The 12,582-nt window shown below is 42.2% G+C and overlaps 1 protein-coding gene across 3 annotated transcripts in view; it reads right to left on the reverse strand.

Moving 5' to 3' along the window:
* Positions 1 to 12,582, reverse strand: part of OMA1 (OMA1 zinc metallopeptidase) — a 94,182-nt gene that overhangs the window by 11,831 nt on the left and 69,769 nt on the right. For 2 of the 3 annotated variants that reach the window (XM_090146771.1, XM_090146768.1), the window contains 2 exons: positions 12,154 to 12,236; positions 3,493 to 3,681 (listed from right to left, as the gene is read on the reverse strand). In XM_090146771.1, the coding sequence (XP_090002897.1) occupies positions 12,201 to 12,236 (36 nt within the window). In that variant the 3' untranslated portion in view covers positions 3,493 to 3,681; positions 12,154 to 12,200. Of the gene's footprint in view, positions 1 to 3,492; positions 3,682 to 12,153; positions 12,237 to 12,582 lie in introns of those variants that run through there. The other variant, XM_090146773.1, reaches the window with a different exon arrangement.

Raw genomic sequence — 12,582 nt, forward strand, 5'->3', positions numbered from 1 at the left:
AGACTAATGAGGAAAATATCAGCTGTCCAAAGGCTAACACCCATCTGCATAGATACAGTGGTATTGCATGGAGGAAGGGATACAGACTGGGAGGTGCACAACTGCACCATCTGAACTTACAGCACGCAGAGAGTGCACAGCACATGAAATATAAATTAAATCTGTATGCACACTTGGCAAATAAATAAAATATTTAACCACTTAAGGAGATAAGAAATACATGGATGCATAAAAAGAGGATTACGCTGCATAAAGATGAACTAAAGCTGGAACTCCTTTGGGGGTTAAAATCCATTCTTGATCTCCAGTCTCCAGGGTTATACTTGCTCTCTCTCACTCTGATGTGAATGAAGGTTAGTTAACTCAGTTACAAGCTCAACTGAGCATCTGAACTGGGCTAAGCAAGCCTGCTCCCTACTTTGTCCCTGGCCAAATAGCAACACACAGGAGAGCCAGCAGTGATCAGCAAGACAAATAGCCCTTGAGGGTCAGTCCTCCAGTCTCCCAGCCTGGGAGTGCTGGCAGTGCCAAGCACATGAGTAGATGTGACAGAACAAGAGAGCAGCAGTAAGTCCCAGATAGCTTACTGTTGTCTTGGCCATCCAATAAACTCAAGTTTCAAAAGCAGAATCGAACCCAAGAGCAAAATATTTGCTGTAAGCATAAAAACAAAATGTATGCATGTTTTTAATAAATAACAACAGTGGCAGTTACATACCTGAAGAGAGGCATTTTCAGCAAGAGATGCTAAAAAACAAAAAAAACTGTCAAAAAACACTGTTCCTATTTCCACTAACCAAAGAGAGCATAAAAACATCTACAGATGCCTTAACTATTGAAGGCTCAGCAACTGAGATGCCAGACTTTACTCAGGTATAGAAATAGGTACTTCTAAAATCATTTTAAGATCATTTTAAATGTATATGCAATTTAAATAAGCAGAAAATGATCCTGGAGCTTACATATAATATGTAAACAAAGATACTGAAATGCATGATTTTAATATCAGTACTCAGTTCAAACAAATATCCCTTTCAAATAGCAAAGGACAGAGGGAAACACATAGCCTGCATTCATGCTTGTTCAGACAGCCATAATTTTTCCCAGACTGCAACCTGCTCTCCATTTCTTACTCTCTTCAGCTTCAAGGTGTGCTAAAGCAGGGATGCATGAGGAAGAAAAGGTCTCATTTTACAAATCACAGGCAGCAGGCTAAGGTATGATGGCAGCCAAGGCATAAACAGGCTATCCTGTTAGAGCCAGGCACCAGGGGAACAGAGATGCAGCCAAGGTTAGATCAAAATACAACCCAAGGTCCAAGAGGCAGCTCAGAATGAAAGCAGAGAGCTCAGCTGCTGCCAGCAGAGGAGCACTTATTTCACTTCCCAGAGGCCAGGTGCAGTGGAAGCTGCAGGCCTGATGAAACCCTTAGAGAGACTGTTAAGGAGAGCAGATGGAAAATAACTCCAGCCCACACCTGAGCATCCTCAGCCCTCACCTCCCTCCTGCTGCAGGAGGCAGTTCTGGAGATGATCTATTGATGTCACATATCATAGGGACCACTAGAGAACATGAGCAAACTTCCTGCTGGCTCCAGCTCACTGTCTCATTTCATAATAGCAGTTAGCCTTGCCTCCTTGTGGTTACGTCAGGGAGAGAGCCAGAGGCACACCCTACTTCACAACTCCAATTTGCACAGGAAAGGCAAGCACATTTGTGGCTGCTATTTAACTTCTTCATCATCTAAACTCATCCGAATCAGACCCTCAGGCTCCATGATGATGGTCAGTGCAAGCTACAGCAAATCACAGAGCTCTCTTTCTCATCGGGACTTCCTACCCAAATGTAAATGCAGAACAAAGCAAACCTCTCATCATAGCACTTCTGCTGCTTAGCTGCTTAATGAACACTTCTTTAAATGAAAGCTGTCCTTTCATTCAGTAGCAATGTACTCCAAGGACACAGAAGGGTTAATGTGACTGGTATCAGAGTATGGCTCCATGAACAAACCGCTGCAGGGTTATGGAGTGCAGCTCCACAGCACGTTAGCTGCTCCACAGCTCCTCTCCAGCATCCCCTGGAGTGATTTGTTCATACAGCCAGAATGCTGGGAGTGTGCTGGCCTGCCAGCAGCAATGCGTGCTTATTGAAAGGAGCAGATGTTAAGAATGGTTTAAAAGGTTAAGAATCACAGCATGCCTGGAAAAAGAAAGAAAATACACAGATTATCCTCTTAGTTAGCAAGATGATTGCTTGGTCCCCTCTGAAGGCCCAGTTGTATCCCTCATTACTGGTGGCAACAATGGCTGCAGACATGGGGGACGCTGGGTGGGGAAACAATGCAGTGGCAGGGGGAAACTTGTGATCTTCAGGCCATCCTTCACAGAGTAACAGAAACAAGGACAGAGGTTCTGAGCCTCTGACCTCTATAGGAGATAAGAGAATCATTAAGGCTGGAACAGACCTCTAAAATCCTAAGCTCAACCCACCCCACCATACCCACCACCCATGTTCCATAGTGCTACATCCCCACGGTTAGGGATACCCTCAAGGGACAGTGACCCCACCACTCCACTATCAGCCTGTACCAATGGCTGATAGCTCTTTCAGAGAATAAATGTTTCCTAATGTTCAACCTGAACCTCCCCTGGTGTATCTTATGGCTACGTTAAAGCTTTAAGAGATGTTTAAGGGCAGTTGGAGGCTGCCAAGAGGAGGTGTCTGACTGCTACAGAAATATTTACTCCCTCTTCAGGAAAAAGGCAGTGAATCACACCCAAACTCCTCAGGCTGGACCTAGTCCACAAGCTATGAGTCAATACATACTATGTAAAGTCTCTCTGTGCATCCAGCTGCTATCAGTAGAAAAACATTCAAGGCCCAATAAAGTTACCACACAACTGTGAGAACTTGCTCTCAGGAAAAGCAGAGCAAAGGCCCTTGACCAGTAGCAGGAAAGTGCCAGCTCAGGCTCTCTTTCCTGCCATGTATCTCTGTGCTCTGGCTTTCCCTGCTGGGTTCACCTCCAGCACAACTCCTGTCTTACTAAAGCACTGCAAGGAGCTGATGGTCTTGAGATTTCTAAAACTTTTTCAAGAGTTAGGGTCACATACAATTAAATTCACACACCAAATAAACCTTTCAAAATCAAATAATCTTTTTTTCCTGAGGTCAATCAGTGTTAACTGCTCTTCTTCCTGACCCTGCAGAGACTGGTGTTTTCTTCATGCTTTGTTTGCAGTCCCATTGACTCCAACACTATTACTGTTTCAAATTACTATTAAGGCAGTGAATCCAAAGCAGTGCTGCTTTTTCATGGAATCCAAAGTGCAGGTGCATCTTGTTCCATACTGAATTGCACAAAAACAAGCTCTAAGCAGTCCAATGATCACCAGCCACATGACAAAGCTGATGCCCATCCCTCTGTGCCCATTCCTGCCTCTAAGCTGGCTCCTCTCTTGCACCCATTTCCCTGTCCATGTTATTTCTCACCTGGCTGCTCCCCAGTGAGGATTGCTGTGCAGCTGTGCCACTGTCTGTGCTGAAATACGAAGATGGGCAAGGTCAAGTGGAGGGGTTAAGGGCTGCTTAACCTCCTGGATGCTCCGGGTGGCTGCAGCCTGGGTTGCTGTATTTCATGTGTCGGCCTCACTCTCCCACATAAATCAAGATCAAAATGTTCTGTTTTTAGAGAGAAAACAAAACAAAAGATGACATTTAAACATAGGAATTAATTGCAGACTTGGTGTTAAAATGTGAATTTTTTCATTAAGCTGGATAGATGCATTTTCTTAATATATTCTGCAGGTATTACTGCACGACTTCAGCTTGTATGATGTTACAGCAGGGCCTCCCATCAGATCTTACCACAATAGCAAACACTGGCAGGGCAGTAATGGGCCTTTACTCACAAAAGAAAGAAAAGGAGCCCAACAGAAATGATGCTCTTTCCTTACAGAGTTTCAGTAATGAAATTAGGACTTCTAAACAGAGCTATAAAGAGTGACAAATCTCTCCTGCAATTCTTAATTTGTGTTAACCCCTTGACTCCAGCAGGTCTGAAGCTCTGACATTAAGTGCTAATGCAGTTAGCATTAAACATACACACTAAATGCATTAGAATTATGCCATGCTAATGGAAGCATTTATGGTTTGTCAGATAGGTCAAGTATTTACTTCACTTGGATGTTTTCTACAAGTAAGGCAGTGTTTCTGCATACAAGCCTTGTCAGAAACATACCAATCTTTATTTGGGGAAATTGCAATGCACTATCCTGGATCTCATTGTTCTTATTCTCCCATCTTACCAGCTGAAGGCTGGAGTTTGAAAACTTACTCTAATTAACAAAGCTTGTGATCTGTATGTTTGTTTATGAAGAATACAAGCTTTGTTTTGTCACACCTCTGAAGAAGTACCCTTTGGGCTTAGAGTACAAGGAGCTAAGTGAATGCTATGTACAACCTATTCTGAGCAAAGTATGACAGGAGAGGTAAGTCTGCTCCTTCTGGTATCTGAGTTCAGGGGTTTAAAAGAAGAACAGAAATGAGCACGGCAGAGCATTCACATGGTAAAATATTATCCCCATAATATATGTTGAAGTGCTCAGTCAAACAGAGACATGCTATACTTTTTAATACTCAGTGATACAAAAGGAAGTGTATTGCAGCATGCAATGCACATAAACCCCAGAACTCTTACTGCCCTGTGGGTGAGGAGGTGACCTCACCCTGTCTGACCACTGCAGCTCCCATCCTCTCCACTTTCTGTTTATATATTGGCATTCCTATGCAAAACCATAATGCTGTGTCTCCTTTTAATGCCTTGCAATTAGCCATATAAGTCGTTAGGAATCAAGCATAAATCATCCTAGTAGCCACAGAACACATTCATTTTTTTCCTCTGGATTTCAAATTATACGGGCAATAGAGATTTCATTCCAGAAAGGATTTGACACCTGATTTAGAGTTGCCATGCAGACAGATTAGGCAAATATCTATGGGAGCAACATACGTGGCACAGCAAACACTCTGCAGTGACATATTATCAGGTTTGCCCAGGGCAGCAGAAGCTGAGAGCTGACAATGGATGGCATCTGGATGTTCAGAACAAACCCCCAAATATTGCTTGTTATTCACAGCTGACAAAGCATCACTAAGACATGCTGCTTTTGATTTCTACCTGTCAGGCTATATTCTGACCTCTGTGATTCACCCACCTGGAAAACTCAAAGAGACAATTTTATGATGGGAGAAATAAGCCTGCAACTGTATTTTTGCAAATGGGAGAGCACATGGACTGGTCTGTGTTGTTTCCTACTGACACTTTTCCCCATAAGCTGTCTATTGGCAGTGTCTGGATTAGTCCTAACTCCTTACTTTCTTCTCTAAAATGCTCTGTTTATGGTGAAACATATGGCTGGATTCAAAAGCTCAATAATTCAGCATTAAAGAACAATGACAAACTTAAAGAGAAAAACACAGGCAGAGCTGGATCTGCTCAGCCCTACTCACTCCCTCTTCTTCCCCAGCTTCCCTTGCCCCATAGTAGTGCTGTGGCATCCAAGGAAAACAGGGAGCCACCTCAATGGCAAACACAACGTGAGCAAACATACTGGCAGCTCCTGGGAGCAGAAAACACCAAGTGAGCACTGCAATATCTGATGGGAAGGCTTTGCCTTACCCCTCAAACCAGAGCAGAAAACGGTACAAAGCCTCTCCCTTCTTCAGACTAGCTAGAGCATTAGGAAGGAAAAGATGTCTGTCTTCCTTACTCTGTGTGGCAGAAAACTTTCTACAGTGTGAAATCACCCTGTTTGTAGGCTTCATCCCTGGCCCTGCCATCATATCATGCAGATGCTCACTGGGGAAGAGAGCATCCTGCATGCAGGGCTTGGCACAATGAGGTTCTGCTCTTGCTGGGCTCTTCAGAACAACCATAAACATGATCAGGAATAATAATCCCCACTTAAGTTACTGCAGGTATTTTTAGGCTAATGCCAAGCTTAAAAGCATAATTCATTCACAACAATGAATAGAGCCAGCAGAGCATCAGTAATAATCCTCTCACATTACAGAAGGCATACTGAGACCTTAGAATAGCGTGGTGACGATAACTCCTCCTCATTACCAACTGCGAGCAGCAATCTGTGTGAGATATCTTTTTCAACATCAAAAAGCACATAGATCAGTGTGCAGGCAGGGGCAAAAGATGGAGATGGATGCCTTACAGAACTGAATTTTAAGGTAGGACAGTTGCTATAAGCAAAGAAAACCAGCCTTTGGAAACTGTTGGAGGGAGGGAGGGAGGAGGGAGGAAGGAAGGACGGAAGGGGAGGGAAGGGAAGGGAAGGGAAGGGAAGGGAAGGGAAGGGAAGGGAAGGGAAGGGAAAGGAATCACCTGCTAGTTTCATACAATGAAAAAAGAATAACTCAGCAAACTTCTTTAGTCAGCATATTGTCAAGTAACCTGAATATAAAAGCAGCTCTGAAAAAGACTGCTTCTGCTTTAGCAATAATCTGCCTTTGCACTCCCTTATCACTATTCAGCCTGTTGTTCCTACACCTGTTCAGTCACCTCCAGGAGTTTCCATTGACTTACTATCCAGCAGCTCCTCTATTATCCAATTTCATGGCCCTAGCTTCATTTCTGCAAGTCAACTGCAATAGTGTTGCATGTGCAAGAAAAGGAGGCTGTATATATAAAGAACCCACTGTGGTCCACTTGGCCCTGTTATGCCATACCCACACCACACAGTCCTCCTGTTCCCCTCTTGTTCACATCCCCAGGCACAGCACAACTGTGCTGCTGCTTGCCTCAAAGTGACCAAGTGATTCCCACGTGCAGGAGCAGTATAAACACCATTCAAACACTGCAGCTGGAGAGCACTCATCCTTTCTTGCAGCCACAGGTGCTTTCTAGCTCCTTTCTTTTTAAATGCCACATTTCAATGGTTCATATTTTTCATGTTAGACTCTTCACCCAGCCAGAAACCCCAGGAATGTATAAATTAATGGCTAAATGCAACCTCATGTAAGTGGGTTTCTGTAATGGCACAGGATGGTGAGATAAATTATATCCAATGCTGAGTCTGGGGAGTGGGATGTGTGCTGATAAAGCACTGCGTGACCACGGGGAACACCTTGTATCCCATGTAGCCCATAGAGTACAAGTCCATGATGCAAAAAGAGTAAAGCAAAATAAAATAAATTGTCCTCTCTGTGCATAATGCCTAGAGAATTACACACTGCTATTCAACACCTAAATTAGCAGTTCCCACTCTTTAAAATGAGCTCCATTTGTATTGATTTCCCTTCCTCTCCACTGCCCCTCGGAGCCAAAAGGAGAACAGAGGCAGGAGGCCATTAGAAACTGCAGAGCTCTGAGGCTGCTGGGAGGGAAGGGACCAGGGGGTTAGTGGGTCGTAGGTCTGGTCACCAGCCTGGCAAATGAGGGAGCAGCTCCAGCAGCACTCAGTCATGCAGCTGGAAAAGCCCTGCAGCACTGAGAAATTCTGCAGACACTGTGGAAGAAAGGCAGGAGGGAGATCCAGCTATAGCACATGCTCTGCTTCTGTCCCAGGGGAAGGAAGGATCCTCTGTCCTACCTTTACACTCTCAAGTCCCACAGGCAGTGCACATCCCAGTGATTGAGAATACCTGATTTAGAGCAATTCTGGGGAAGCAACATTTCTGCTATTAATAAAAGAAAAAACAATACACAAACAGAAATGCTGCTCAGTATAAGAGGGCAAAGCAGTTGCTTATGGCAGGTAACACGTGCTTCCAGAATGACTGCACAACTACTGGTAATTAATTCGTAGCATTTCCTTAGGCCACCATCAGTGATTTTCATGTTGGCATCAAACTACTGAATCTGGGATTTCTGCTAATGGTATCTTTTTGGATATGAAACATAAACATGTAGCACCCTGTTCAGAAAAGCAGCAACTGTAGGCAGCACAGCTGACACTGTCACAGAATCGAGCACCTTTTGTGAGTAATGAATAGCTTTTGAAAAATGTCATGTAAGCAAGTAACTGATTAAACTTCATGACAGAAAGGAGCATGGGCTGCTTTGGCTAATCACTGTTCTCTCTCTGTTCAAACCCAACTCCCTCTTTGGGCCATTGAAGACATATCCGAATGCATACTTGAAATTAAGGTGATCTAGTGCATAGCAGTAATTGCTTCCACCCTCTTTCATCAAGCAGCTATGGATTAACTTGTTAATTCAAAAAGTAGTGCATTGAGCAGTCTTCTCTCGGCAAGGTTGATTTCAGAAAGCTCAGAAATAGAACGTTTGCTATCAAATCTTAAAGATTGTGTTAAGTAAACAAGAAGCTGTGCAGGTGCTCCACGACGTTTTGTTTCAACTTCCTGAGGGCTGTGGACTGGATGTGATTAAATTAATTCAACTATACAGATATTCTTGGCTGCTTTTTCCTCCAAGAACAAGAGATATGTGTCTGGGAGAGAAAATTTACAAAACCATGTGGATTCACATGAGCACAATAAAAAGCAAATGCAGAAATGACAACAGATTTGGATGCTGTCAGAATTTAATCGTGGATTCTATGTATCTGCATTCCTCCATGAATACTTTTCAAACTACAGTTGTGATTTTATTTTTTTTACACCTAAGCAATGGCATAGGCAGAAAGTCATTTAGATGCCTCTACATTGGAGGTTTCTGCAGGGGTGTCTCATAGATTAAGGCCTAAGAAACTCCAAAGCCTCACAGAAAATCTATTCCAGTGCTTCACTAATATTACATTTTAAAAGTGTACTTTATACCAAACTTGGTCTTCACTGCTGAAATCTAGGCTCAGCACCGTGTCCTTTCCTTCCACCAGAGTCACAGAAGAGTTGATTATATGCCTCTCTGCAATAATGTTTATCATGACCATCTTTATAACCACAGCTTTAGGGTGCATGACTACTTCCAGTGAGCTTCACTACAGGACACTGCAGCCTGGTGTTAGGAACCAGTGAGCCCTGTGAGGCTTTCCAACCTGCCTCAAACACGCCAGGCTTTAGCAATGTGACCAAGAGATTTTGGAGTTGTTCTCTTCAGAATTTGGAAAGCAAACCAGGTGCTGCCAATATAACTGTCCAGTAGGGACACCAAGAACTTTGTATTCAGTTCTTTTGAGTTAAGAGGAAGATTCAAGCATAACTGAGTGCCACATCTCACATGTTAAGACATGAAAGGTTTAGAACTATACATATTTTGAAGGGACCTTTAAGATCATGTGGTTCCAACCCCCTGCTGTAGGCAGGGACTCCTCTCACTGGACCAGGTTGCTCAGCTCCATCCAGCCTGGCCTGGAACACCTCCTGGGGGGGAGCTTCCACAGCCTCTCTGGACAACTTGTTCCAGTGTCTCACCACCCTCACAGTAAAGAATTCTTCCTAATATCCAGTCTAAATCTACCATCTTCCAGTTTAAAGCCATTTTCCCACATCCTGTCTCTATGCAGCCTTATAAAAAGTCCATCCACAGCTTTCCTGCAGGTCCCCTTCAGGTATTTAGGGTAAGATTAAACTAAAATTAATAGAAAGATGGTGCTTAATCAAAGACAGTGGTAGTTTACTGGTGCTTAATTAACCAGCAATTTGAACCTATGAGATGTTGAGAGTAGGGCAAGGCACTTAGATCAGCTAGCGGTTTAATGTCAGTTTCATATACAAATATGTGAGGTAGAACAGTACTGTATCAGTGACCAATTAGTATTTGTATGTTAGTATGCTAGAATGTCATCTCAGTAGAATTAAACTGTTAAATGAGGCTGAACAGACCAGTATTGAAATGTGGCCCAGGAGATGAAGACTGCCCTGTGGCTGAGGGAAACATCTCGACACCTTATCTGCACCTAAGTGAATTTCAAGCCCTGGTTGGTAACTGCATACACTGAGACAGAACTTAATTTTCCAACTCCCTTTTTCATATATCTTGATTGTCTCCCCCATTTGTCTCTGGAAATTTCTGAATTCATCTTCTCTGCTTTATGAATCTGATCTCAGAGGGCAAGAAGATGAGACCTTGATGATCTAAGTTAACCCTTTCGATATTGCAGCTGCTGCTAGAAAGTAGAGCAGATCTTATCTCCAGAGTTGCTGCTTATTTTGTAATAGTTGTCTGGATTTTTTTTTTTTTTAAATAGACAGAGAAAAGAGACTTCTATTAGAATCCAATTAAAAAATCGTTTGTAGATTCAGCGCAAACAGGGAAATGACAGGGAAATTGTTAAGCACATAGTGCTGGCCACACAAATTGGAACCCTCTTACAATTTCTCCATGAATATTTAAAAGTGAACATTTTCTCTGTACCTTCTCCCTGAAACATGTCCTGAGGGTTTCTAAGTGATTAAGAAACCAATGCCAGCTTTCTTCCCAAATAGGCAAGATCACTTACCTCAAAATTTAGCAAGTATAAAATCATCATCTACATCATTTAAGTGCATATTTCCATTTCTCTGGTTTTACACCTTACTCTTTCTCTGCTAATCTCTCACTCTTACAGAGTAAAAGCAATCAGATAACAAAAAACCTTGTTCTAAGCCCTTTCCTTTGTCTCGTGCATCCATTCTCCCCAGCATGGTTTAGCATTCTACTAAAAATTCTAATATACTCTCATCTTTCCATTTCTAAATCTGATCCCAACTGGAAACAAAAGTAATTTTACAAATAATAGGAAAGCCTGAGGTTGGGTGTGGAAAAGCTGAAATGGGCAAGGGGAAGATGTGATCTTCCTGTGATGCAAATAATATTCTGCATTAAATGCGTAACCAAAAATAGAGCTCCCTGAGGTATATTTGCTACTTCAGACAAGAAGAAACATCTTTAGCATATAAACACAGAGCACAGATTGAAATATTTGTCTGTGTGAAAATAACCAAGGATATAATTAGCATGGTTCTCGGGCTAAATTGCATTTCTTTTTCCAAATAGTTCAACTTTCTGCTGTTTGCATTGAAAATAATGGTTTACTGGGGCATTTGCACAAAGGTAGCACTGTGTACAGTCAACCAGAAAATGGAACTGGAAGAAATGTTAAACCTTTCAAACGCCCTAAGTGTACAGATGTAAGAAGGTTGTGGTAAATGCTGAAAATCAAGGCCAATTCTCCTCCCACACAGTTTGCATCTAATAATGCAGGATGTCCAGAATGAGCACAGGACTTGGGTATTCACAAAGGGAGCAATGCCCACTAAACCTTGGCTCATTGTTTTAGCCCTTTGCTAGAGCTCCTGGCCTTTTAAAGTAAAAAAATCAACTCTTTAATTTCATTAACTTCTAATAGAGATTCTTCTTTGATTGACTCATTGAGGAAGAGAGGAAGTTTAATAAATAAACAGGGTTTGATCTCACTAGGGCCAGTGCTCCTGCAATCAATGAATACAGATGAGCCATGTGAAGCTGTGCGACTTGCTGGGCTGAAGCACTAAGAAAAGCAAGGTGGTGTGCTGGCATGATTGTTTTGTTGGGGTCTGGAGGTGGGTGGCGTTCACAGGGTTAGGAAGAGGTATAAAATTTTCCTGATTGACACAGCAATCTTATAGGGAACTATATGCACATGCTCCCCTTCCATTTTGCACAAGTTTTGTACACCCTATATGTTTTTACAGCTTTTTTGTTTTTTGTTTTTTTAAACAAAGTTGATGACTGTACAGAGCAGTGAGGCTGCATTACTGTTTCATATATTTGTATTAGACAGATGTAGTGTTCAGCCTGTCAGAGCAGATTCTGCATTCTGCGTGATGGTAGAATGGAGGCTTTTATCTTAACCATGTTACTGCTAAAAATTGGTGTCTTCAAAGACAAGAGAGAGATAATGAAGGACATAAATATTATTAAAAGTACGTTTTAAAAGAAAACTGTAATGTGGGTAGTGGTATTTAAATGAAAATGGTTGCTGCTAGGTAAGTATATATAGGAGGCTTGTATCAGTTTTGCTATAACAGAGGTGGCTACTGCAGAGTTGATGGAATTTGCACCATTACAGCTGCCTGGTGTTGGTCACTGCCAGAGGGAGGGCTTTGTGTGAGAACGAGCCCTAAGCTGAGCAAGCACCAAGGGCTCCCATGCCTCAGTACTCAGATTTCAGGCTTCTTTTATTAAAAAAAATGAATAAAAAATCTCTTCACACTCACTTGGTTTTCCTCGATGCTTTTTCTCCACTCAGAATACATGTCCCATCCTATGCCTCACATCGAATGATATCCTGTGAGCTCACCTTAAAATAAAGTAGGAATGAGAATGAGTAAATTCAGTTAACATATAGTCAGCCCACTCATTATCAAGGTGCCTGGATTTTGACACTGCATCAGTTTAATTCAGTTACAGGTTAGATGCATGGACTTATCTGTGTGTCTTTAATTTAGATGTAGCCAGCATCCTTTGCTGAAAGAAACTCTTTTTGCAACATGTCAGCAGGAGACAATGTATTCAGCTCTGTAATTATGTACTTTGGTACAATCACATAGCATTATATACAAAATCACCACACTGTTGGGGAAAAAAAAAAAAAAGCCTGAAATGCTAATTAGTTCACAAATTAACATTGATTTGATTTGATGTTG

Source organism: Phasianus colchicus, chromosome 9, assembly GCF_987193195.1.
Source record: "Phasianus colchicus chromosome 9, bPhaCol1.hap1.1, whole genome shotgun sequence".
Classification (NCBI taxonomy): domain Eukaryota; kingdom Metazoa; phylum Chordata; class Aves; order Galliformes; family Phasianidae; genus Phasianus; species Phasianus colchicus.